General features: G+C 41.2%; 1 protein-coding gene and 2 non-coding genes across 9 annotated transcripts in view; all 3 read left to right on the forward strand.

Annotated features, from left to right (window-relative positions):
* CHD8 (chromodomain helicase DNA binding protein 8) overlaps window positions 1–27243 on the forward strand; it is a 68969-nt gene that overhangs the window by 38769 nt on the left and 2957 nt on the right. For 4 of the 7 annotated variants that reach the window (XM_050796484.1, XM_050796482.1, XM_050796483.1 and 1 more), the window contains 30 exons: window positions 368–423; window positions 936–1053; window positions 2366–2449; window positions 5381–5518; window positions 6549–6670; window positions 6823–7066; window positions 8325–8501; window positions 9442–9585; window positions 9842–10097; window positions 11654–11864; window positions 12099–12294; window positions 12807–12974; window positions 13174–13353; window positions 13812–13922; window positions 14255–14451; window positions 14710–14909; window positions 14991–15171; window positions 15254–15343; window positions 15621–15724; window positions 17361–17490; window positions 19386–19461; window positions 20233–20287; window positions 20466–20673; window positions 21091–21299; window positions 21384–22103; window positions 22328–22476; window positions 23088–23390; window positions 23955–24068; window positions 24259–24438; window positions 24836–24952. In XM_050796484.1, coding sequence (XP_050652441.1) covers window positions 368–423; window positions 936–1053; window positions 2366–2449; window positions 5381–5518; window positions 6549–6670; window positions 6823–7066; window positions 8325–8501; window positions 9442–9585; window positions 9842–10097; window positions 11654–11864; window positions 12099–12294; window positions 12807–12974; window positions 13174–13353; window positions 13812–13922; window positions 14255–14451; window positions 14710–14909; window positions 14991–15171; window positions 15254–15343; window positions 15621–15724; window positions 17361–17490; window positions 19386–19461; window positions 20233–20287; window positions 20466–20673; window positions 21091–21299; window positions 21384–22103; window positions 22328–22476; window positions 23088–23390; window positions 23955–24068; window positions 24259–24438; window positions 24836–24952 — 5238 coding nt within the window. The remainder of the gene's footprint in view (window positions 1–367; window positions 424–935; window positions 1054–2365; window positions 2450–5380; window positions 5519–6548; window positions 6671–6822; window positions 7067–8324; window positions 8502–9441; window positions 9586–9841; window positions 10098–11653; window positions 11865–12098; window positions 12295–12806; window positions 12975–13173; window positions 13354–13811; window positions 13923–14254; window positions 14452–14709; window positions 14910–14990; window positions 15172–15253; window positions 15344–15620; window positions 15725–17360; window positions 17491–19385; window positions 19462–20232; window positions 20288–20465; window positions 20674–21090; window positions 21300–21383; window positions 22104–22327; window positions 22477–23087; window positions 23391–23954; window positions 24069–24258; window positions 24439–24835; window positions 24953–27243) is intronic. The other 3 variants (XM_050796480.1, XM_050796485.1, XM_050796481.1) reach the window with 2 other exon arrangements.
* Window positions 17912–18021, forward strand: LOC126960414 (small nucleolar RNA U6-53/MBII-28). The gene has a single exon (XR_007727963.1). It is a non-coding gene; the product is annotated as a small nucleolar RNA U6-53/MBII-28 (small nucleolar RNA).
* Window positions 23648–23751, forward strand: LOC126960415 (small nucleolar RNA U6-53/MBII-28). Its single transcript, XR_007727964.1, has one exon. It is a non-coding gene; the product is annotated as a small nucleolar RNA U6-53/MBII-28 (small nucleolar RNA).

Genomic DNA, 27243 nt, shown 5'->3' on the forward strand with positions numbered 1-27243 from the left:
GCCTGGCTCTTCTCTGTCTTAATATTAACCCGTAATGCTATGTTCACAGGCTTTATTTAATGAGCACCTTTGGATGTCAGATATATTGCTAGGGTCTAGTTGTGAGAGATCATGGGGGAAAGTTAGCTAGAAAACAGGAACTGCTTTACTGGTGCTTCTTTTATTTATCTGTTTAGAGTGGGTAAAGGCTTACTTTTTCCAGCTATCAGGCCTCTATTATTGAAGTACCAGACTAGTTCCTTAATCTCTGAGTTATTAATATATTCAGGGATTATTGGTGTGAAGTTCTGAAATGTGTGGTTAAAATTAAAAAGTTCATTCTTTTACCAATAAGGGACTAGTAACTAATTTATTTCTTTTTTCTTAGCTTCCTTCTGGACAATATACTGAAGCAGAAGAATTCTTTGTCAAGTACAAGAACTAGTACGTTATCTGTGCAAAAAGCTTGTCACCCCAAATTCCATAGGGTGGTAAAAAGTTCTCCTGGGTATCCTGGGTGGGAATGTGTCCCTTTTTTATAGTCTTGTAGCCCAGATTGCTATTTTTAATGGGGAAAAATGGCTATTCAGAGAGAAATTCAGGAATTGACATGACTCTTATTATTTCCTTGTAGGTAAGTGGAGTGAGGGTGGTTCCTGATAAAATGTCTTGTGATTCTCTTTACCTTAGTTTTAGCACTAAGATCTTGCTACTCAAAATATGGTCTTCTGTGGATCAGCAGAATTAGCATTACTTGGGTGCTTTTTAGAAATGTGGGCTTTCAAGCGCTGTGGTTTGTATACAAATTAGAGTTTCAGAAGCACTGACCTAAGAGACTCTTTCCCAATTTAAGCCTATATTTGTTATGTCTGCTTCCGACTAATCCCAAAATTTCAGATAGTAGCCTGCCACCTTCTTTTACTTGCACCATGACTGGATTTTTCCATCCCCCTTAGCTCCTATCTGCATTGTGAATGGGCTACTATCTCCCAACTAGAGAAGGATAAGAGGATCCATCAAAAATTAAAGCGCTTCAAAACCAAAATGGCTCAGATGAGACACTTCTTCCATGAGGTAATTAGGAAGAGGTATTGCCTGTCATTTCTTTCATAGAAGCACAAATTACTGGGGTTGTCAGCCTTAGCTGATTCTTCAAAATACTTGTAATTGGTTTGTATATATGGGTGTAAACTTTTAATTTTGGTCATTGACTTTCCTTACTTAACTGCCGTTGCATTGTTTTCTTAGGTTTAAATATGGTTCATTTATTAGTTATAGGGTATTTTGAAATTAACTTCCTCAATGCACATGAAGTATTTTCAAAACTGATGATACACTGACTGCTGGTCCACTTGAGGCATTCTTCCTCTAATGTCTATCTTTAGCTCTTGATGGTTTCTGTAGACCTGTTATTAAGAGAGAACATTTATTTTCTCAAATTTCTAATCCAGTGTGATTAGAAATAGGGATAAAGGAGCTTTAATTTCCAATATCCAGGTTTACTGATAAACACTGGAGCAAGATGAGTGAAGAAATATGTCTGTTATATTTGCAGTGTTCACGCTTGATAAGAGTAGTTTTGGTTGTATGTTGCAAGTAGACGAAAAAGTGGGATGGATGGACAAGTGAAAGAGATGAAGGAATGGAAATAGCATGTGTTTAAACCCTTGAAAAAGTTCAGGTATGGCGCTGGGTGCAGTGTCTCACGCCCGTAATCCCAGCACTTCAGGAGGCCAAGGCAGGCAGATCACTTGAGGTCAAGAGTTTGAGACTAGCATGGCCAACATGGTGAAATCCCATCTCTACTAAAAATACAAAAATTAGCTGGGCGTAGTGGCAGGCTCCTGTAATCCCAGCTACTCGGGAGGCTGAAGCAGGAGAATCACTTGAACCTAGGAGGTGGAGGTTGCCGTGAGCCAAGATCACACTACTGCACTCCAGCCTGGGCAACAGAGCAAGGCTCTACCTCAAAAAAAAAAAAAAAAGAAGTTTAGGTATAAAGCAGAGTAGAAAAATCATTGCAGGAGATGTAGAATCAAAGGAGGTCTTATTTTAAAATTTGAAATATGGAACATATACGTGTATTTATGGCAATGACTCAGTAGAGGGATTTCTAAGAATATAAGAAGCAATGGACACCAGAGCATATATGGAGAGAATGACCTCTGTTAGAAAGAGACACTCACTGGTAACAGGTGAGAAGTTGGGTATAGACTCCGGTAAATTCATAGGATTTGATGTTATGAAAAAAGGGAACGCCCATCAGATAGCTTCTAATTTCTTTAAAAATTTTGAAGTAGGATTCTCTGCTAAAGGTGAGGTAGAAGAGTGGGTTTGCTGGACAGTGATCTTTTGGTCTTATTGTTTGGTTTCATAACTCATCTAGGATGAAGAGCCCTTTAATCCAGATTACGTAGAGGTGGATAGGATATTGGATGAGTCTCACAGTATTGACAAGGACAATGGGGAGGTGAGTTGTTGAGGCATGGAGTAACGTGACCATCCTCTTACATTTCTGCTGGTGGGTTTGTCAGTCCTTTCTTTTTCAGGTGTGGCTGCAAAATCCCTTGGACTGAAAAGGTATTTCTAAATTTTTCTGTGGAATCCTTTGAAAGATAATGGGAGGTAAGGGAGTAGGGAGAGATGCTAAAAGGAAAGTTTTCTGTAAAGTCAAACATGTAGAAGCTAAGTACAGAAAAGTCATTCACCTTGATTTCATTTTTCCTCGTATTTTAAATGCGAGACTCTTGACATACAGTTGGAGGTGGGGTGTGGGGCAGGGGAAGGGGATACTTCACAAATTCCTAAATTTATGAATATAAAGATACTTGTACAGGCTCACTCCTAGCTTTCTGCAAATCATGTTCTTGAGAATGGGCTACTTACTGAACTCACCATTAGTTAAATATCTCATTTGTCATTAAAACAGATCTGTTGGCCAGGCGCAGTGGCCCACACCTGTAATCCCAGCACTTTGGAAGGCCGAGGTGGGCAGATCATGAGGTTGGCAGTTCGAGACCAGCTTGGCCAACATAGTGAAACCCCGTCTCTACTAAAAATACAAAACTTAGCCAGGTGTGGTGGCGCACGCCTGTAGTCCCAGCTACTCAGGAGGCTGAGGCAGGAGAATCTCTTGAACCCAGGAGGCAGAAGTTGTGGTGACCTGAGATCATGCCACTGCACTCCAGCCTGGGCAACAGAGTGAGACTCCGTCTCAATTAAAAAACAAAAACAAACAACAAAAAAAAACCAGATCTACATTTGAATCTGTATTGTAATTAGTTAAGTTTTTTCTTTTTGCTTTTTCTTTTTTTTTTTTTTTTTTTACCCTTTTGAGACTGTCTTCTCTCTGTCACCCAGGTTGGGGTGCAATGGTGTGATCTTGGCTCATCAATTGCAACCTCCGCCTCCCCGATTCAAGGAATTCTCGTGCCTCAGCCTCCTGAGTAGCTGGGACTACAAGTGTGTGCCATCATGCCCAGCTAGTTTTTATATTTTTAGTACAGACGGGGTTTCACCGTGTTGGCCAGGCTGGTCTTGAACTCCTGACCTCAGGTGATCTTCCCTGCGTTGGCCTCCCAAAGTGCTGGGATTATGGACGTGAGCTACCATGCCTGGCACCTTTTTCATTTTTAAATGGTCATCTAGGTCTTAGCCACCAGTGAATTCTTCTTTTAAATTTACTTTTAAATTTTTTTAGGCTATAAACCATCATTTTCTTAGAATTTGTCACTTTATTTTTACTTCTAGTAGGACTTTTTGGTTTAGCTTAGCAGGGTCATAAAGAAAATTTTTATCACATCTGACGCTTTATACAGTAACCCAGTAGAGAACAGCAGAACCTTTTTAAGATGTTAGTGTTGAGTGGGTGAACTGGGCTTTTTCATGACTTTTTCAAGTGTCTTGATCCTCCCATACATCATTCTAATAGGACCTCTGAGTTAAATTCCAAAGTTTATTCTACTTTATAAGTCTTCAGGTTCACTCAGATAGTCAGAATCTTAGATATCCAGGACCCAGTATAATTCATTGTCTTTAAATCCGAACAAGCATGCTTCATATAACATATTCTGCTTTTGAAGTTGGGGTGGTAGTATCGTGTATGTGTTTGTGTGAGTTGAGTGGAGAATGGGCTGGATTTTAGGGCAGGTTGTTAGCTATTTTTAAATTCTTATCATTTTTCAGGATCTCAGCCTTTCCAGCCTTGACAGTCTTATGCTTTTTATCATACCTACCCTTCTAAAAGCAATTGGCCTTTAGTTAGGCCCCTTTGGAATGTCTTGCAAATGACATAACAGATGATAATGTTTTCATACTCTAATACTATAATTTATGCTCCCAGTATTGACTAATACTATTCTATATACCCATTTTCCCCCTCTCTGCAAAATAAGTTTGTCATCCATTTTATATTACCTAATGGTGGAAATAAATATTACAATAGATATTATGCTGGAAATGTGTGACCTGGACAAATGGCTTTATATAGAGAGTGACTTGAGTTACTATGTTAAAGAAAAAGGTAAAAGAGCAAGCAGCTGGATCAATTCCAGAGAGTCAAGATCTGTGACTACATTGAGGCACTTTCACATATTTTCTTGGCTATTTTAAGTTTTCTATGAATTGATAATTAGAGATTCTTGTTGATTACACTAGGCCCAATCTAATCCTTGCTTTATACTTTATAAGCCAAAAATGGAGATGCAGTAAGTGCAGTGATCATCTTGAATAGTGAAAATAGGAGCCGTTTACCATTAGTCACTGCTCCTTCACTTTCAGTGGAATACCTACATAAACTAGTACTTACTGTAGTTGAACTTTTTAGCATTTTCTCTTCTTCTTTACTTTTATTACCTCTTTTTGGTGATAAACTCTTGTTAGCTCCTAGCTTCCTGGGGCTCACAAGGACATTTCTTTACTACCATATAAGTGCTCTTGAGGTGCATCTGCACTGAGCTCTAGGGGCCCAGAAGCCAGTATATGCTGATAGTCCTCATCGTAAAGGTAGCCTAGCTGCCACTGTGTCAAATTTGGCTCCAGGAGAACTGTATGGCACAGAAACATGTCTTTTAATTTCAACAGGGTATAGGAAAAGATTAGCCTTTTTTTTTTTTTTTGTCTGTTTAGTTGATGAGGATATTGTTTTAGTGCTTAGTGTTCTAGAAACTAGTGGGTAGAAATTTCCTTTTAGAACAGATTCAGATAAATTGCTTTGAAGAATGATCAAAGCCATATAGTGTATTAGAAGGTGAACCTTTGGTCGGTGTGTTTGGCCTGACTTTTTCAACAGCTTTTAGGTACTGATACTTCGTGATCTGATTTTACAATCAAATTTTTATTCTTTAACCAGCACAGAGAACACAGAATCAGTTTCTTAAGGCTTTGGTTTCTTCTCTCCTAGCCTGTTATTTACTACCTGGTGAAATGGTGCTCTCTGCCCTATGAGGATAGCACATGGGAGCTAAAAGAAGATGTTGATGAGGGCAAGATTCGAGAATTTAAACGGATTCAGTCAAGACACCCAGAACTCAAAAGGGTGGTAAGTATATTTGCATTGGAGTATAAAGACCTACATAGGAAATGATTTAATTTTTTTTCCCCTATAGAATTTTTTGTTGTTTTAGCTTTTTATTATGGAAATTTCAAATATATAAAAATTGAAGAAATGGTATAATGTACCCATCACCCACTTAACAATTATCAGTACACATCTAGTCTTATGTCATATATTTTCCTACCCATTAATTCCCGTTTCCCAGGTTATTTTAAATCAAATCCCAGATTCATTTATTTCATCTGTAAATATTACAGTGTTTTTGCTAAAAGAAATAATACCATTATTACACCTAAAAAAATGTAATCATTCTTTAATATCATCAAGTCACTGGTACCAGTCATTGCATACATTTCCCTGATTGTCTTCTAATTTTTGTTAAATTATTTAAATTTGGTTCTCAATAAGGTCCATATATTGCTATCAGTTAATATGTCTCAAGTTTCTTGTAAGCTCCCCCTTGATCTCCTCCTCTCCCTCCATTATAATTGTCTCATGAAGAAATCAGGTGATTTGTTTTGTAGGATTTTCCATAGGCTGAAGTTTGCTAATTACACTACTCTTGGTACTTTTTTACATGTTCGCTGTCCCTGATATTTCACATGAATGCTTAGGTTTAGAGCAACACTGTACAATAAAACATTTTAGAGCTGTGCTGTCTAATACAGTAGTCACTAGCCATGTGTTTTGTTTGTTTGTTTTTTAACATTGTAGAAAGCTCTGTTAGACATCACTGTTCTACAGGCTTGATCAGATGTGAGAGGGAAGCCAGTAACTGCTTCATAGATGGTGGTGTGTACTTCCATCAGGTTGTGTTTTGTGATGTTGTCAGCCATTTGTGATCATTATGGACCCATAAAGTAACGTTATGAACTCATGAATTTAAATATATTTGACATGTTTTAATCCAAACAATGTTGTTTTGAATTGACTTTAACTATTAGAACTTACCTAGTTAAGTCTTACCTTTTTTTAGTGTCTCCACTCCATTTATTCAAACATCTTGTTTTTTTAGAATCGTCCACAGGCAAGTGCCTGGAAGAAATTGGAGCTGTCACATGAATATAAAAACAGAAACCAGCTACGGGAATATCAGTTGGAAGGGGTCAATTGGCTGCTCTTTAATTGGTATAACAGGTAAAGGAAAGAATGGGCCCATAAGATGTAAGCTTAGTTCTGGGATTATTTTTATTTGTTTTCTATTGAAACAATTTCTTCCTACATACTCTATTTTTTAAAGATAGTATCTTGTAACTGTTTTTTTTTTTTTTCCCATGGTGAATCTGCAGGCAGAACTGCATCCTGGCTGATGAGATGGGATTGGGCAAAACTATTCAGTCCATTGCCTTCTTGCAGGAAGTATATAATGTGGGCATCCATGGTCCCTTCTTGGTCATTGCCCCACTGTCCACAATTACTAACTGGGAGCGAGAATTTAATACATGGACAGAAATGAACACTATTGTGTACCATGGCAGTCTGGCCAGCAGGCAGATGATCCAGCAGTATGAAATGTACTGCAAAGATTCACGGGTAAGTTGTATGTCTTGGGAATACTATAGCTTAGAGAAAGTTAGCCAAGGTACCTGGTATTTTAGGGGCTATATATGAATAGAAGATTTTTATCGAAAGTCTTAAATATGCCTATGGAAAAATGCCTATGGTTTAAGGCATTTTTATATAGCAGTGCAGTGTGCAGGGCATTTTTTTGACTTTGCTTTGATCAGTAGAAATTCTGATTTTATTTGTGAACATACACATTTTAAGTAGAATTTTGTTAGCATCAATGAATTGTAATCACAGTATTTTATAGAAATTAAATTCCTTTAGCCACTTAATCCGTGTGGTGGTGAGCTTATTTCTTTTCCCCTTTTTAGTCTCCTAAAATTTTCATCAAAATCAGTTTCTTTTTCTAAATGGTCAGGCGTGGTGGCTCATGCCTGTAATCCTAGCACTTTGGAAGGCCGAGGTGGGCTTATTACCTAAGGTCAGGAATTCGAGACTAGCCTGGCCAATATGGTGAAACCTATCTCTACTAAAGAGATAAAAATTAGCCAGGTGTGGTGGTGGGCACCTGTAATCCCAGCTACTCAGGAGGGTGAGGCAGGATAATTGCTTGAACCCAGCAGGCAAAGGCTGCAGTGAGCCGAGATCATGTCGCTGCACTCCATCCTGGGCGACAGAGTGAGACTGTGTCTCAAAAAAGGAAAAAGATCAGTTCCTTTTTCCATGTAAATTTGAAAACAAAATTGGAACTACCTATCGTGTATTAGCATGAATTTTATGGTTTTTCTACTATTAGTTTTCTTTTTTTTATTTCTACCAAATCAAATCTTCTCGTCATGTTTTGCAGCTTTTAATTTTGTTAAAATGATTTCATTCTTTTGTCAATTTTTAGACATCAGCCAATATTATGTTCTGTATTAGCTATTTTCATTTTTATTATCTTGTATGTTTCAGCATTGTCCAGCAGTTGTGGATTTCATTGTTAATCAACAAAAGATCTAGGGCAGAGATACATGAGCTAGGCATACAGCAGAGTAAAAAATGTCTAGCCTCTCATTCAATGAGTCTGTCATTTTCCCAAGAAGCTGAATATGTTGAGGAAGCAATGTTTCTTACATTCAGTGATATGGCACTATTTTTCAGGAAGATAAACAGCGGTGGAGGTGGGTGGTGGTGCAGTTTGTATTTCCTATTAAACATGCCTTAATATAGACAAGTAATTCAGAAGAACTCCTCATTTAGATACATTTTAGGTTTTTTCTGACTCTACTGCCTTCATGCTTAGGGACGCCTCATCCCAGGCGCATACAAGTTTGACGCTCTGATCACCACTTTTGAGATGATTTTGTCAGATTGTCCTGAGCTTCGTGAAATTGAGTGGCGTTGTGTTATCATTGATGAAGCCCATCGACTGAAAAACCGTAATTGCAAGCTGCTTGATAGTCTCAAGCACATGGACCTGGTGAGTTCCACACTGACTTGTGGGCAGAAACAACTGGAACTCACCTTAATTCCTTGTGGTATTAAAATAACCCTAGTTTAGCAGAGGAGAAGAAAAGTCTGAATCTTAGTATTGAACAGTGGGGATGACCCATGGGAATGGTAACCTGAAAATCATGTAAAAGTCATACATTTTAGAATTGGGAAGTTTAGTGATAACCAGAAGGAGAGGTAGGAAACTATATTGGTTACCTATTACTACATAACAAAATACTCCAAAACTTAATGTCCTACAACAAGTATGTTTTTCATGATCTTCTAGCTCAACCACTTAGGCTGAGTTCAGCTAGTTGGTTCTTAGGATGCTGTTGCCCGGAGTCAGTATTGCTGCAGCTGGCAGTTGATGCTGGTTCTTATCTGGAGCACCTGGGTTCCACATGGCCTCCCATCCTCCATAAGCCAGATTGAGCTTCTTTGTGTGGTAGTCTCAGGGCAATATTCTGAAACTCAGTGTCACTTCCGCTACATTCTTGTTCTGGCAAGTAATAAGGCAAGCCTAGGGCTGAACCTTGATAGGAACAGCAGCAAATTAATGACCATATTTAATCCAGCTCAGTTACATTCCCTAGAGGACAGCAGATTTTAGAATATCTGTGGAGAGTTGAATATGGAGAGACATATGTAATTGGAATAAACATGATCTGAATTACTGTTTTTAAATTTGCTTATAATATTTATGTTATCTCAATACATTAATGTCAGAGGGATTTCTTGAATGCTTTGTGTTTATCGAAAGGGGAGAAATGGAAGAAAAGTTAATGGACCAGTGATCTGGTCCATTCTCATCATTTTATAGATAAAGAAATTAAAGGTTATATCTGTTAAAGATTATATACTTGGTAGGAAACCCCAGAAGTCCATCATGTTTTTTAATTTTATTCTTTTGTTTCCTCAATTGCTAGGAACACAAAGTGCTACTCACAGGAACACCATTGCAAAACACTGTAGAAGAACTGTTTAGCTTGCTTCATTTCTTGGAACCGTCACAATTTCCCTCAGAATCAGAGTTTCTCAAGGACTTTGGGGATCTCAAGACAGAGGAACAGGTAAGAAATCTATCTGATGAGGTACTAACTCAGGACAAAAAAGATGAAGTTTGTACAAGGCAGACATCTGTTGTCATGGGTATCTCAAGGGCCTTTCTGAACTCCTTATAACCTTGTGCCTACATCATTTGTGGCATCATCCAAAGTATACATTTCTTAGATAATGGAAAACTGTAATTTTTCCATGTTTCTACATAATGTGAGAATGTTTGCCCTCATATTATTGATTTCTTTTTCTGTCTGTAATGGACTACAGGTTCAAAAGCTACAGGCCATTCTTAAGCCAATGATGCTGAGAAGACTCAAAGAGGATGTTGAAAAAAACTTGGCACCCAAACAGGAAACTATTATTGAAGTAGAGCTGACTAACATCCAGAAGAAATACTATCGGGCTATTTTGGAGAAGAATTTCTCCTTCCTTTCCAAAGGGGCAGGTCATACCAACATGCCTAATCTACTTAACACAATGATGGAGTTGCGCAAGTGCTGCAACCACCCATATCTCATCAATGGTGAGGGAATTCTTGGTATATACCTGAACTTCTGAGTACCTGTGTTTACTTTCTAGATGATACTCCTTGGGGACAGTGAATGCATTGACTCATCCAACCTAATTTGGGGTGGGGACTGAGGAATGGGAAATGGTTCCCCTTTTTAAAAAGAGATTCTAAGCCTGGGCAACATGATGAAACCCCACCTCTACAAAAAATACAAAAATTAGCCAGGTGTGATGGCAGGCATCTGTGGTTCCAGCTACTTAGGAGACTGAGCTTGGAGGATCGCTTGAACCCAGAAGGCAGAGGTTGTAGTGAGCTGAGATCGCACCACTGCACTCCAGCCTGGGCAACAGAGTGAGACCCTGTCTCCAAATAAAGTAAATATAAACAATTCTTATTTGGAATGTTTTTCCTCTAGTTCTTTCTACCCCTTTGATCCTGCATAATCTCCAAAATTAAATAGTATTTGCTGTTTAGAATTTCATGAATAAAAACTCAGGTTAGCCACACAGTGGCATGTACCTATAGTCCCAGCTACTTAGGAGGCTGAGGCAGGAGGATTACTTGAGCTCATGAGTTTGAAGCTAGCCCTGTCTCAAAAAAAAAAAAAAATCTCAAGTTACTGTGTTCCTTGGATAAATGTCCTCATCCACCCTCCATTTTGCTGTTTCTGTCTCTTTTTTGGGTGCTGGTAGTGTGTTCCATCTTAGTCCTTGTCCACATATTTACATCTTTTTTTACCCAATTATCATAGGCCTGCCTTACTTGGCATATTTTGTATGACACAACGAAGGATGATTTAAATTTTTTATTTTTATTTTTATTTTTTTTTTGAGATGGAGTTTCACTCTTGTCACCCAGGCTGGAGTGCAGTGGTGTGATCTCGGCTCACTGCAACCTCTGCCTCCCGGGTTCAAGCAATTCTCCTGCCTCAGCCTCCCAAGTAACAGGGATTACAGGCGCCCACTACCATGCCTGGCTAATTTTTTGTATTTTTAGTAGAGACAGGGTTTCGCCACATGGGGCAGGCTGGTCTCGAACTCCTGACATCAGGTGATCTACCTGCCTCAGCCTCCCAAAGTGCTGGGATTACAGGCGTGAACCACCGAGCCCAACTGATTTTTTTTTTTTAAACACAGAGTCTTGCTTTGTCACCCAGGCTGGAGTGCAGTGGTGCGATCTAAGCTCACTGCAACCACCACCTCCCGGATTCAAGCGATTCTCCTGCCTCAGCCTCCTGAGTAGCTGGAACTACAGGCCTCTGCCACCACACCTAGCTAATTTTTGTATTTTTAGTAGTGACGGGGTTTCACCATGTTGACCAGACTGGTCTCGAACTCCTGACCTCAAGTGATCCATCCACCTGCCTCGGCCTCCCAAAGTGTTGGGATTACAGGCGTGAGCCACCATACCCAGCCGATTTAAGATCTTTTGGTGCTGAAATTCTGTGTGTGAGAAATGTTGGTCTAAAGTTAAATTACATTTTTTTCCCTTTGCTTTCTTGATTAAATAGACTACAACCTTAATATGGTTCACTGGATCTCAATTTAACTTGATTTTTCTTTTGGCAGGTGCTGAAGAAAAAATCCTAACAGAATTCCGTGAAGCTTGCCATATTATACCTCATGACTTTCATCTGCAGGCCATGGTGCGTTCAGCTGGCAAACTGGTTCTTATTGACAAGTTACTTCCAAAACTTAAAGCTGGTGGCCATAAAGTTCTGATCTTCTCTCAGATGGTACGCTGCCTAGACATCCTAGAGGATTATTTAATCCAGAGGAGGTAAGAAAAGGGTCATCCTAGCCTGTGGTTACTCTGTCCTCATAAAGCAGCAAAAAGTAGGAGGGCCTGAGTTTAATTAGAGTTGACGAATTGCAATAACAGGAGTTTTTAAGATTCTCACTCTCAACTTGGGTTTTTGACCAGCTTTGATATGGGAGTACTGGTATTGATCCTAGCCTGCTGTTTCGGTCTCCACTTCTGCTTAGCCACTTATATTTTTTTTTCTGTGAACAGGTACTTATATGAACGCATTGATGGGCGAGTTAGAGGAAACCTTCGACAGGCTGCCATTGACCGCTTCAGCAAACCTGACTCAGACCGCTTTGTCTTCTTACTGTGTACCCGGGCTGGTGGACTTGGTATTAATCTTACAGCTGCTGATACCTGCATCATCTTTGATTCAGACTGGAATCCACAAAATGACCTGCAGGTAAAGGAATTCATTGTCTTAGGGAGTAACTACCTAACTTAGGAGATTTTTCAACAAGAATGGGATCTTTTAGAAAGGACTTTCAGAGAGTTTGGAATTGTTTCCTTAGTTAAGGGTGGCAGTTAGTTCAGGGAATCAGCAAACGTTTTCTGTAAAGGACAAGATAGTAAATGTTTTAGGCTTTGTGAGCCATCGATTCTCTGTTGAAACTGCTCACCTCAAATCCTGTAGCACAGAAACAGCCATAGATAATATGTAAATGAATGGGTGGTCCCACCTGTGTCCCCATTGAACTTTATTTATAAAAACAGATGTCCACGCAGACTTTAGTGTGCTGACACCTGGTCTACATAATATGGTGATAATTTCATCTTGAAATTGACTCTTGGTTTTGAGTTTATCTCATGGCTGCTCTATAGAGGTGAAAGAGTCATAAATCGGTATTTTGTATCCTTTCTCCTGCTAATTTTATGGTATCTTTCTTCTTTCCTTTCATTTTTATTTTAAACCAGGCCCAGGCACGATGTCATCGAATTGGGCAGAGCAAAGCTGTGAAGGTGTACCGCCTCATCACTCGTAATTCCTACGAGAGAGAGATGTTTGATAAGGCTAGCCTCAAGTTGGGATTGGATAAAGCTGTGCTTCAATCCATGAGTGGTCGGGATGGCAACATTACTGGAGTGAGTCTTCTTAGTTTATAGATAAGTTTGTAGTGAGTCATTGTGATAGAGGAAAACAAAAGCTGTTTTTACACAGGGATTTGACTACCTTATTTGGATTCTCAATTATTATTTCTTAAAATGTAAAAGATAAAATATTATGGCATGGTTAGATATTATTCTGTTGATAGTCTTTTCATCTTTCTATTGGTTTTTACAGATCCAACAGTTCTCTAAGAAGGAGATTGAAGATCTTTTAAGAAAAGGAGCATATGCAGCCATCATGGAGGAAGATGATGAAGGCTCCAAGTTTTGTGAAGAGGACATCGACCAGATCTTGTTAAGACGAACTACAACCATCACCATTGAATCTGAAGGAAAAGGTTCCACCTTTGCCAAGGCATGTTCTGTCTGTGCCAGAGGCTAGAAAGGCAGAGATAGAGACTGGAATCTCTAGGATTTAATTATGTTTTTATGCTGGGGATGGTGGCTTATGCCTATAATCCCAGCACTTTGGGAGGCTGAGGCGGGCAGATCATTTGAGGTCAGGAGTTTGAGACCCAGCCTGCCCAACATGGTGAAACCTTGTCTCTACCAAAAATACAAAAATCAGCCAGGAATGGTGGCATGTGCCTGTAGTCCCAGCTACTCAGGAGGCTGAGGCAGGAGAATCACTTGAACCTGGGAGGTGGAGGTTGCAGTGAGCTGAGATTGTGCCACTGCACTCCATCCTAGGCGACAGAGCAAGACTGTCTCAAAAAAAAAAAAAAAAAAAAAAAAGTTTTTAAAACATAGTTGCTGATTTTGCACCACTTAAAAAAAAAAGTCAGCTTTACCTCTACATTTGTTTTTCTCTAGGCAAGCTTTGTTGCTTCTGAAAATAGGACAGATATTTCTTTGGATGACCCCAACTTTTGGCAAAAGTGGGCCAAAAAGGCTGACCTAGACATGGATCTGCTCAACAGCAAGGTGAGTTTCTTCTTTTAGGGAGGAAGTATTGCAGAAGACTACACTTCTTTCAGGAGTGTTTACAGCTGCTCTTGATTATTTGATGCTAATTGTTGTTTATGATGGTGTATTGTATACAAGGGCTGTTGTGGATACTTTCGGCCTAGGAGGCCCCAGAAAAGTAGTTGCTTTCTGAATAATTTTGCTTTCTGTAGATTATTTTACATGTCATTTTTAAAAATCTCTGAGTATCTACACGTTACATTAAAGGTTATTGTAGTCCACAATTGTCTTATTCTTTTCCCATGAGCAAATCAGGAAGAGAATTACTTCTCCTTCTCTTCTCTTCATAGAATAATTTGGTAATTGACACACCTAGAGTACGAAAACAGACGCGCCACTTCAGCACTCTGAAAGATGATGACCTGGTAGAATTCTCTGATTTGGAAAGTGAGGATGATGAGCGGCCTCGCTCCCGCAGACATGACCGTCATCATGCCTATGGGCGCACTGACTGCTTTCGGGTGGAAAAGCATCTCCTGGTATATGGGTAAGACCCCACCTTACCATTAGAGGCAGTACATACTGCATCTCCATCCTGATACTCTCTGTTTGCCTTTCAAATTGGGGGCTCTGATTAGTGAAGGGATCATGTGAAAAAATATTTGCCTTGGAGGGAGTTTTTTCTGTTCATTCTGTTACTATGTTTTTTAAGCTCTTTGTTTCACACCTTTTCAGAGACATGATTCTGAGGGGCAGGGGACTATCATTTCTCAGAAAAATGTTAATGTAGTTTTATGTTTTTTAGTTGGGGACGATGGCGAGATATTTTATCTCATGGACGCTTCAAGCGGCGTATGACTGAACGAGATGTGGAGACCATTTGTCGGGCCATTCTTGTGTACTGTCTTCTACACTACCGTGGGGATGAAAATATTAAAGGCTTCATCTGGGACTTGATTAGCCCAGCCGAAAATGGCAAGACAAAAGAATTGCAGAATCATTCAGGTAATTATCAACTCTTTACTTTATGTTTTTCTATAGGTTAATCTAATCCTTTTCAGGTCCAAGGGTTTTTCTCAATCCAAGTCTTTGATGTCTCCCCTTTCCCAGGTCTATCTATCCCTGTGCCTCGTGGACGCAAAGGAAAAAAAGTCAAGTCACAAAGCACTTTCGATATCCATAAAGCAGATTGGATCCGGAAATATAACCCTGACACTTTGTTCCAAGATGAAAGTTATAAGAAGCACTTGAAACATCAGTGTAACAAGTAAGCATAGAATTTAGCAGACATTTTCCACCTCAAACTTTCTACACTGTTACTGAGCCAACTCTTCCTCCTTCCCTTCTAGGGTACTGTTGCGGGTACGAATGCTATACTACCTGAGGCAGGAGGTTATTGGAGACCAAGCAGAAAAGGTGTTAGGGGGTGCCATTGCCAGGTAAAATTCTGCTATATTTTTTTTTAATTTATGCCCGGTCTTATTTGAGGAAAGATTGGTTTGCTTATTTCATTTTATGCTATCTTTGGGATACCTGATAATTTAAATCTATATATCAGGTCTTTAATCCTATACTTGACACTAGTGGGAGGAAATAGGGTAGATGCATGAGTATTTAAATTCATGGATACAGGAAGATACCTATAATAACCTTTGCAAGGATTCTCACTTTAATTTCCTGCATTTCTGTGCTGACTCTGCCCTCTTATACCTTTAGTGAGATTGACATATGGTTCCCAGTAGTGGATCAATTGGAGGTTCCAACAACATGGTGGGACAGTGAGGCTGACAAGTCGCTGCTCATTGGAGTCTTTAAACATGGTATGTACCTTCTCCTATTCTACTCCTTTCATACTGAAGATTTATGTTCACAGATGAAACATTTATCAAAATGCTTCTGAGAAATAACTGAGTTATCTAATTGATCTTCAATAAATTTGAGTAGGAAATTAGTTCTTAAATATCCAGAGCAAAGCAGTTAGTTCCTATAAATAGATGTTCAAGAAGGACCAGATGGATAGGTAAATCTCAAGGTAGGGAGCCTCCCATCTGTTCTCTAATCACTATTAGCTGTGTGTTACTGCACTGTATGCTGTGGTAAGTTAGGGTCCCACGAATCAGAGCAGGTAATACACCCCAACTATTGTTAATAATAACCACACTTAATTTGTATGACTTTCCTCTGGATGCACGCTAGCATAACAATTGCAGCAGACCATCTTGTTACAGTTGTATTTCTGGGCATGTAGGCAGAGGGAGGGGTCAATAATGTCACCTCAGGGCAAAGCACCACCTGCAGGGTGGACTCTTTCTGGATGTTATAATCTGAAAGAGTGTGGCCATCCTCCAACTGTTTGCCCACAAATATCAGATGCTGCTGGTCAGGTGGGATGCCCTCCTTGTCATGGATCTTGGCTTTGACATTTTCACTGGTGTCACTGGGCTGGACCTCAAAGGTGATGGTTCTTCCTGTGAGGGTCTTTACAGAGATCTGTATGTCTGTGTCAGCTTGGCCACCTCACAGAAGAGAAAGAGCTGAAAATCTTCTATTTTCGTAAATGTCCCATTTGTCTAAATGTTCAGTAGTCACTCTGATATAGGTATGAGCAGCAGTTTTTGAGTGAAATAAAAATAGAGTATAAGAAGGGAGACTGACTAGCCAAAACAAAAACACAGTGGGGGTAAGAATATTTCCTTACTCTCATAGCAGTTTTGCGTAATACCAAATCCCAGGCACTAAAAGCAGTGAGCATTAACTTTCAGCCAAGTGACTTTGTGAATTAGAATGTCTTTTTTTTAAAAGAATACTTTTGGGTTTTTTTCTATAAAATAAAAGTAATGGCACTTAGTCTACATCTTTTTTGAGACATTTAATGGGATAAATAACACTGCAGGGGCCGGGCGCGGTGGCTCACGCCTGTAATCCCAACACTTTGGGTGGCCGAGGCAGGCGGATCAGGAGATTGAGACTATCCCGGCTAACACAGTGAAACCCCGGCTCTACTAGAAATACAAAAAAATTAGCCGGGCATGGTGGCTGGCGCCTATAGTCCCGGCTACTCAGGAAGCTGAGGCAGGAGAATGGCGTGAAGGGCGGAGCTTGCAGTGAGCCAAGATCGTGCCACAGCACTCCAGCCTGGGCGACAGAGCAAGACTTGTCTCAAAAAACAAATAAATAAAAATAAATAAAACTGCAGGCAAGGCATGGTGGCTCACACCTGGAATCCCAACACTTTGGGAGCCTAAGGCTATCAATCACTAAAAACCCTTCATGATTCTAAATTGGTATAAAAATGTTAAATATAGTAATAAACCCAGTAGTTGTCCAAGATAACATTCTAACTATATTTTCCATTATGAGCAGTATAGAACATATTCTATTCCAGCAGCATATAAAGTAAGCATAAAGGCAAAACAAATCTCTCATTTTCTTCAACTATGACCCTTTTTCTTCTAGGCTATGAGAAATATAATACTATGAGGGCAGACCCAGCCTTATGTTTCCTAGAAAAGGCTGGCCGACCAGATGACAAAGCAATTGCAGCAGAACATCGAGTGTTGGATAACTTCTCTGACATAGTAGAAGGGTAAGCATTAGTATTTATTCTTTTAAAACTCTAACTTATGCTGTGAGGTAACTCTAGCCTTGACTGAACCCAGTGGGATTCTTAATTGTAATTATACTCAAAAGTGATAGATCCTTAGCAAAAATAGGATGAGCATAAAGGACTCCATAAACTGCATAAACCACATGTTGCCATAAGATACATCTGAGGGTGAAAATGAATGTCACTTGTAAATGGCTTATTTGATGTTCTATTTGGTTTGGTTTACAACACTTTTCTATACAGCTGCAGTAGCTGAGAGGATAACTGGTCTCTTGAAAGATAATGGCCAGCAGCTCTTATAAGTTGCTTCTGTGGAAGAGCCTTAGGCACTTTCAGCCCTGGTTTATCATCTCCCAATGGTACCTGACACATAAAGGTACTTATTTTGCCTGAATACATGTCCCAATGATGAGTTGCCATGCTAATACTGAGCCACCAGGTAGGGCAGTGTTGCCCTGGTTTGGGTGCCAGTGAGTTTAACAAAACTTCTCACATGAAGATCTGAGGGGCATGTGAAACAGTTGGCTTAATTAATGAATACCTACCCATTCCATCATGACTGAGAGATTTCTCTTTGATGATCACACCCTCAGTTTGCCTAGTGTAGGACCCTCAGAGGAAATTGGGTTATTTTTTCATTGCAAATCATTTATGCCACCTGTCTGCTCAGAACAAAGTAATAAAAACAAAAAAGCATGAGCCATTCAAATGAAGTAATAAAAAGTAAATAGTTGGGTAGGAGGAAGAATTACATAATAAAAAGTCCTGTCAAGAAAAAGGAACTGTGTCGATCAAAGTGTTTCAAATTCAAGCAATTATGAATGGTAATTGTCAATTTCTTGTAATTATTTTTATTCCATTGGATGCTATACCAGACTGACCCAAAGTTTTGCACCTGGCCTGCCATTCCTGTGAACACGAAATTAAATACTAAGCCAGGCACTGTGGTTCATGCCTGTAATCCCAGCCCTTTGGGAGGCCACGGTGGGTGGATCACAAGGTCAGCAGTTCGAGACCAGCCTGGCCAATAAGGTGAAACCCCATCTCTACTAAAAATACAAAAAAAATTAGCCAGGAGTGGTGGTGCATGCCTGTAATGCCATCTACTCAGGAGGCCGAGGCAGGAGAAACACTTGAACCCGGGAGGCGGAGGTTGCAGTGAGCCGAGATGGCACTACTGCACTCCAGCCTGGGCAATGGAACAAGATTCCATTTCAAAAAATAAATAAATAGAATAAAATAAAATAAAATAAAGACTAGGCCAGGCTGGGATCACTTGAGCCCAAGGGTTTGAGACCAATCTGAGCAACATGGCGAAACCCCATCTCTACTAAAAATACAAAAATTGATCCCGGCTACTCAGGAGGCTAAGGCAGGAGAATTGCTTGAACTCGGGAGGCATAGGTTGCAGTGAACTGAGATCGTGCCGCTGGAATCCAGCCTGGACGACAGAGTGAGACTCCGTCTCAGGTTAGGCATGGTGGCTCACTCTTGTAATCCCAGCACTTTGGGAGGCCAAGTCGTGTGAATCACTTGAGCCCAGGAGTTTGAGATGAGCCTGGGCAATATGGCAAAACCCCACTTCTACAAAAAATATAAAAATTAGCTGGGTGTGGTGGCGCACACCGGTAGTCCCAGCTACTCAGGAGGCTGAGGGAGGAGGATCGCTTGAGTCCAGGAGGTTGAGGCTATGGTGAGCTGTGATAGGGCCATGACACTCCAGCCTGGGCGACAGAGTGAGACCCTGTCTCAAAAATAATACTAATAAAGATTATTTCATGCTAGATATACGTGTGGCTAGGTCTTCATCCTAGGTCCCCTTAGTGATAGAAGATACATTATTAACATTTTTCTGTGCCTCTGCATAATTTTAGGGTTGACTTTGATAAAGATTGTGAAGATCCTGAATATAAACCACTCCAAGGTCCCCCAAAGGACCAAGATGATGAGGTAAGGAATTCTCATTTGAGTCTCACTTTTCTCTCTTACTAGTTTTAAGTCTTCTCCCATTCTCTGAATCTTGAAGTATATTGGTTAATTTATAATACAAAGTAGAAAATGAAGGCCGGGCGCGGTGGCTCAAGCCTGTAATCCCAGCACTTTGGGAGGCCGAGACGGGCGGATCACGAGGTCAGGAGATCGAGACCATCCTGGCTAACACGGTGAAACCCCGTCTCTACTAAAAAATACAAAAAACTAGCCGGGCGAAGTGGCGGGCGCCTGTAGTCCCAGCTACTTGGGAGGCTGAGGCAGGAGAATGGCGTGAACCCGGGAGGCGGAGCTTGCAGTGAGCTGAGATCCGGCCACTGTACTCCAGCCTGGGCGACAGAGCATGACTCCGTCTCAAAAAAAAAAAAAAAAAAAAAAAAAATGAATTATACCATTTGAGAATAGAAAGTATTAATGGAAAAGATTGTAATGCCAGTCGGGGGAGATCAGGGATAACTTTTTGGAGGAGCCGGACATTGAAGGATATTATTTGACTAATAAATTCCTGACTTCTATTATCTTCGAGTCATTAATAGGAACTGACCTTTCAGGTTCTACTTTCTTGTTCTTTTAGTTGGTTGTTACCAAGTTTTTGTGGGGTACATTTCTTTAGAAGTTTTTCTTGATCCCTTGGTGCCGTAGAAGGACACACACAAGAAAGTGATTTCAGAGTGCCAACTTCCCCCCCTTTCCCTCCCCGCTCCATCCTATTGGGTGGATCTCCTTCTCTAGGGTGATCCCTTGATGATGATGGATGAGGAGATCTCAGTGATTGATGGAGATGAAGGTAAACTTCTAGGTCAACTAGTATAATTCTGTGTGGGGTGGTGGGTTGGGGAATTATTCACTGAATTCTGTCCTATCCTGGGATTTCTAAGAGCTTTGCCTTTGGGTGGGTTAAAATACTAGTATTGCCTCTACTACCCTTGCTATACTTCCTATTCATTCTACTTTGTTTTCCACAGCCCAGGTGACCCAACAGCCAGGCCATTTATTCTGGCCTCCAGGCTCTGCCCTAACAGCTAGACTTCGGCGCCTAGTAACAGCATATCAGCGCAGCTACAAGAGAGAACAGATGAAGATAGAGGCTGCAGAACGTGGGGACCGGCGAAGGCGGCGTTGTGAAGCAGCCTTCAAGCTGAAAGAAATTGCACGGCGAGAGAAACAACAACGGTAAAATATAGCTGGGAACCTGTGCTGATCTATGTCTTCAGTTATGGTCCCTATACTGAAAGCCATCTCAGGAAGGATTTATTTGGAATTCTCTAAAGAGGGACCATTTTTTCTGCTTTGGGTGGTTAAACCTGTAGAAATTAAAACCTCACTTGTGTACAGTAATCATTAACTCTCAGGTAGGCCTCCTGTATAGACATTCTCATTGATATTTGCCTGTGCCATTTTCCCCCTTGGCTCTGTAATTCTTACTCATTACAGAGTACCTCTCACTGCTTCTTCTGGGCCTTTCTTTTTTTTTTTTTTTTTTGCATCTACTTTCAATTTTTGTGTTTTCAGATATTCTAAAACACATTAAAAAATAACCAGTTTTCTTGTGTTCTTCTGATTATTGTTGCCCTACTTTTCCTTTTGTAGATGGACAAGGCGTGAACAAACTGATTTTTATCGAGTGGTGTCTACGTTTGGTGTGGAATATGACCCTGACACCATGCAGTTCCATTGGGATCGCTTCCGCACTTTTGCTCGACTAGACAAAAAAACAGATGAAAGCCTTACCAAGTACTTCCATGGCTTTGTGGCCATGTGCCGCCAAGTATGCCGCCTTCCCCCAGCAGCTGGAGATGGTAAGCAGGATTGCAGAGTGGGTGGGGATGGACGCCAACAGAAGCAACTCTGTTAATTTCTTCTTCTACTCCTGTCTCTTGCAGAACCCCCAGACCCTAATCTGTTCATTGAGCCCATCACTGAGGAGAGGGCCTCACGGACTCTTTACCGTATAGAATTGCTTCGGCGCTTACGGGAACAAGTTTTATGCCACCCCCTTTTGGAAGATCGACTGGCATTGTGTCAGCCTCCTGGTCCTGAATTGCCCAAATGGTGGGAGCCTGTTCGGCATGATGGGGAGCTTCTACGAGGGGCAGCCCGCCATGGGGTGAGCCAAACAGACTGCAACATCATGCAGGACCCAGACTTCTCTTTTCTGGCTGCCCGTATGAATTATATGCAGAACCATCAAGCAGGAGCACCAGCTCCATCCTTGTCACGCTGCTCTACTCCACTGCTGCACCAGCAGTATACCTCACGCACTGCCTCACCATTGCCCCTGCGCCCAGATGCTCCTGTTGAAAAGTCACCCGAGGAGACAGCTGCCCAGGTCCCCAGTCTGGAGAGTCTGACTTTAAAGCTAGAGCATGAGGTGGTGGCCAGGAGCCGACCAACCCCACAAGACTATGAGATGCGAGTAGCCCCCTCTGATACTACCCCTCTGGTTTCTCGGAGTGTTCCACCAGTCAAACTGGAGGATGAGGATGATTCAGACTCTGAGCTGGACTTGAGCAAGCTGTCACCATCATCTTCTTCTTCCTCATCCTCATCCAGCTCCAGCTCCAGCACTGATGAGAGTGAGGACGAGAAGGAAGAGAAGCTAAGTGAGTGCATGCGACAGGCTGTTGGCCCTCTTCCCTGTTTCCCCCTCTCTTCTCTTTCCCTTTTCGAAATGCATCCTCTTGAGAGAGATTTTGATTTTGATTTGATAAAATGTTAAAAGAGACCTGTTATTCTTTAGGCCTTTATTCAAAGCGCATATAATATCATTACCATATGACATTATTCTTCCATCTTTTCTCACACATTCTGTGGGATCTCTTACCAGCTGACCAGTCCCGCTCAAAGCTCTATGATGAAGAGAGTCTCCTGTCCCTCACTATGTCCCAAGATGGGTTCCCAAATGAAGATGGAGAACAAATGACCCCTGAGCTTCTGCTACTGCAAGAAAGACAAAGAGCCTCTGAGTGGCCCAAGGTAACAAACAGCCTCATCCCTGGACATGTAGAGTCCAGAAATACAGTGTAACATTATATCCAGGGAACAAGGAACATATGGTTCTGGGTTTTTTTGTTGTTGTTTTTTTTTTTTTTTGAGATGGCGTCTCGCTCTGTCGCCCGGGCTGGAGTACAGTGGCCGAATCTCAGCTCACTGCAAGCTCCGCCTCCTGGGTTTACGCCATTCTCCTGCCTCAGCCTCCCGAGTAGCTGGGACTACAGGCGCCCGCCACCACGTCCAGCTAGCTTTTTGTATTTTTTAGTAGAGACGGGGTTTCACCAAGTTAGCCAGGATGGTCTCGATCTCCTGATCTCGTGATCCGCCCGTCTCGGCCTCCCAAAGTGCTGGGATTACAGGCATGAGCCACCGCGCCCGGCCTGGTTCTGGTTTTTTAAAATTGTGTTTATTGCTGCATTTTTTTTTTCCCAGGAAACTTCCCAGTCAACTTAGGAATCTTAATAGTATTAACTTCCTCCTTTCTGCCTTATGATTTTTACCCATCCTGGTAGTGATGGCGCTGTTGAGTATCACAGGATCACACAGCTAGTACTCAGACTCTTAAAATGGTATTTCTTTCTTTCCCCATTCAGGATCGTGTCCTGATAAACCGTATTGACCTCGTCTGCCAGGCCGTACTCTCAGGGAAGTGGCCTTCTAGCCGTAGGAGCCAGGAAATGGTAACAGGAGGAATTCTGGGGCCAGGCAACCACTTGCTAGACAGTCCCTCATTGACTCCTGGAGAATATGGTGACTCTCCAGTCCCCACACCACGAAGTAGTAGTGCAGCTTCCATGGCAGAGGAGGAAGCATCCGCAGTCACCACAGCGGCAGCCCAGTTCACCAAACTTCGCCGAGGCATCGATGAAAAGGAGTTTACAGTTCAAATCAAAGATGTAAGCTCAGCATATGGGCATTGGGAAGTGGGGAAGGAGGCTGGAATCCTTGCTGTAACTAATTTTACTAATAGGTTACTAAACTCATTTGGTTAGCTAATTTTAAAAATGAGAACACAGAGCTTACAAAGATCTATTTAGGAAGAGTCATTTTTCCTGGTTGTTTTCCTTATTGAACCCTATTGATTATTAATCCTATTAATATTCAACAATAAAAAGTTTCTTAAATTAGTATGTTTAGAAATAGCAGGATTTTGCCCCTGTGATGAATTGCCATGCTAATACGGAGACACCAGGTAGGGAGTTTTACCCTGCATTGGGTGTTGTTGAAATAAACTCTTTCTCGTAAATGCTGAGGGGCACTAGGTGAAGAAGTGAAATCTTTCTAAGGAAAAAGTGTATATGTTTTCTTGTATTTCTAATTTTACCCTTTAGTCAGATGGCCTTCCTTCTCACCATCGTTGGGCAAGAGGATGATTTATAGCCCACATCCCTCAAAGCTTAATCTTTACTTTGAAAAACATGTACCATATGATGTCTTGAGTGGGTGGCTTGTGTTCCTAGGAGGAAGGATTGAAGTTAACATTCCAGAAGCACAAGTTGATGGCGAATGGAGTAATGGGAGATGGACATCCACTGTTTCATAAGAAGAAGGGGAACAGAAAGAAGCTGGTAGAGGTGGGTGGTAGAGAAAGTCTTTAACCTGATGATTAGATTGTCTTTTTATTCCCAATAATTGATGAAGGCAGTGGGATTGAGGGAATGGAAAATACTAGAGTCATTTCATGACTACCATTGGCTCTGCTCCCCCTCCCTCCCTCCCCCAAAGAAGAGTATGTGCTCATGGGGGTGGATTCTGGGTTTGCAGCTGGAGGTGGAGTGCATGGAAGAGCCTAATCACCTTGATGTGGACCTGGAGACCCGGATCCCCGTCATCAATAAGGTGGATGGTACTTTGCTGGTGGGTGAGGATGCCCCTCGCCGGGCTGAACTGGAGATGTGGTTACAGGGTCATCCAGAGTTTGCTGTTGATCCCCGATTTCTAGCGGTGAGTGGCAGTCCCATCCAGCAAGATTTAAAGTCATTCCTTCGGTATTTAAGCTGCATGAGAAAGAGAAAGTATGACATACTATATCATCATTTCTGTATCTGCAAGATAAGGGTAATAATTAGTAATACCCAGTCTTCCAACCTCACAGTTGTGATGCCCAAAATAAAATAATGTTGAAGTACCTTAAGTGCTAGGCAAATATTTACTATTGAACTATTATATAAACCACCTAATATTTTTTGGAGAGATCCCACTTAATGACAGTTTTCCACTAGGATTAATCCTTTATCTATAAAATAAGCATTTATTATCAAACAAAAGACACTAGTACTTTAATAATTACTCCACAGAAAATTTCTATTCCTGTAGGATAACTGACTTTTTTCTATTGCAGTATATGGAAGATCGCAGAAAACAGAAGTGGCAAAGATGTAAAAAAAATAATAAGGCAGAATTGAACTGTTTGGGAATGGAACCAGTACAGACAGCTAACTCTAGAAATGGGAAAAAGGTGAGAGAAATTGCAGCATTACCACTCTGTTCCCACACTAGATGTGACATTAAAGGCTTTCAATGATGATTGTGACTAATGTTATTTATCTTTTTTCCTATGTATGTTTCTGTGAAAAATTATCTTGCGTTCACCAATAAGGAAACCAGTTTTTTTGTTTTTTGTTTTTGGTTTCGGTTTTGGTTTTGGTTTTGAGACAGAGTCTCACTCTGCTGTCGCCCAGGCTGGAGTGCAGTAGTGCAATCTCGGGTGCAATCTTGGGTTCAAGCATTCTCCTGCGTCAGCCTCCTGAGTAGCTGGGATTACAGGCACCTGCTACTGCGCCTGGCTAATTTTTGTATTTTTAGTAGAGATGGGGTTTCACCATCTTGGCCAGGCTGGTCTTGAACTCCTGACCTCGTGATCCACCCACCTCGGCCTCCCAAAATGTTGGGATTACAGGCTTGAGCCACTGCACCCGGCCTTAAGTTTTCTAATTCTATATATTTTAGAAGTGTTTGGACAAGTCTACTAAGGAAAATAGTCATGAGATTTCCCAATATATAAAAGGTTGAGAATCACTAATAATATGCCAGTAATGGAAAAAGCAGAGGAAACTATGTTTTATAATTTGTAATAATAAATTTGGCCATTAAGTTATTCTGTATTTTCAAATTTACTTATACTTTTATGATGGATAATAGGCCATTTGGTGGATTAAGTACCCATAGTTTCTTCTTTCCACCAGATTACAACTGCAAAAGTTTCTCTTGGCTATGCTTACCTTACTTTCTGCAATAATTGTATTTTTTTTTAATTTTTTATTTTTTTGAGACAGAGTCTTGCCCTGTCACCCAGGCTGGAGTGCAGTGGCACAATCTCAGCTCATGGCAACTTCTGCATCCCCGGTTCAAGTGATTCTCTTGCCTCAGTCTCCCGAGTAGCTGGGACCACTGGTGCATGCTACCATGCCCAGCTAATTTTTGTATTTTTAATAGGAAGAAGGTTTGCCATGTTGGCCAGACTCTTCTCAAACTCCCAACCTCAGGTGATCCACCTGCCTCAGCCTCCCAAAGTACTGGGATTACAGGCATGAGCCACTGTGCCCGGTCAATAGTAATTTTTTTTTCCTTTGAGACGGAGTCTCGCTCTGTTGCCCAGGCGGAGTGCAATGGACTGATCTCAGCTCACTGTAACCTCCACCTCCCAGGTTCAAGTGATTCTCCTGCCTCAGCCTCCCAAGTAGCTGGGATTACAGGTGTGTGCCACCACGCCCAGCCAATTTTTGTATTTTTAGTAGAGACGGGGTTTCACTATGTTGGTCAGGCTGGTCTCGAACTACTGACCTCGTGATCCGCCTCAGCCTCCCAAAGTGTTGGGATTACAGACGTGAGCCATAGCGCCTGGTCAGTAGTTGTATTTTTAAAGCATACATAAATCATTGTTTGGTAGAGTCATTTAAAATGGATTAGCACTTGCCTTATCTAATCATTCCCCCATTTGATCTTCTACAGAAATCTTTATACACATATAGTCATCCCTCGGTATCTGTGAGGGATTGGTTCCAGGACCCCCCCAGATACCAGAATCCGTGGATGCTGAAGTCCTTTATATATAAAATGGTGTAGGGGCAGGTGTGGCGGCTCTTACCTGTAATCCCAGCACTTTGGGACGCTGAGGCAAGAGGATCACTTGTACCCAGGAGTTCAAGACCAGCCTGGGGACCCCACTGGGACCTTATCTCTACAAAAAATAAAAAAAATTAGCTGGGCCTGGTGGTGCAATCCTGTAGTCTCAGCTATGGGGAAGCTGAGGCAGGAGGATCACTTGAGCCCAGAGGCTGAGGCTGCAGTGAGCCATGATGATGCCACTGCACTCCAGCCTGGGCAATAGAGTGTGAGACCCTGTCTTAAAAATAATAAATAAATAAATAAATAAATAAATAAATAAATAAATATAAAATCATGTAGTATTTCCATGTAACCTACACACTTCCTCTGATATACTTTAATCTCTTGATTACTTATAATACCTAACACAATATAAATGCTATGTAAATAGTTGTTACACTGTATTGTTTTAAAATTTGTATTATTTTCTCTTTTTCTTTTTTAGTTTTTTGTTTTTTGTTTTTTTTTTTTTTTTTGAGACGGAGTCTCGCTCTGTCACCCAGGCTGCAGTGCAGTGGCCGGATCTCAGCTCACTGCAAGCTCCGCCTCCCGGGTTCACGCCATTCTCCTGCCTCAGCCTCCCGAGTAGCTGGGACTACAGGCGCCCGCCACCTCGCCCGGCTAGTTTTTGTATTTTTTAGT

This window comes from Macaca thibetana, chromosome 7 (assembly GCF_024542745.1).
Source record: "Macaca thibetana thibetana isolate TM-01 chromosome 7, ASM2454274v1, whole genome shotgun sequence".
Classification (NCBI taxonomy): domain Eukaryota; kingdom Metazoa; phylum Chordata; class Mammalia; order Primates; family Cercopithecidae; genus Macaca; species Macaca thibetana.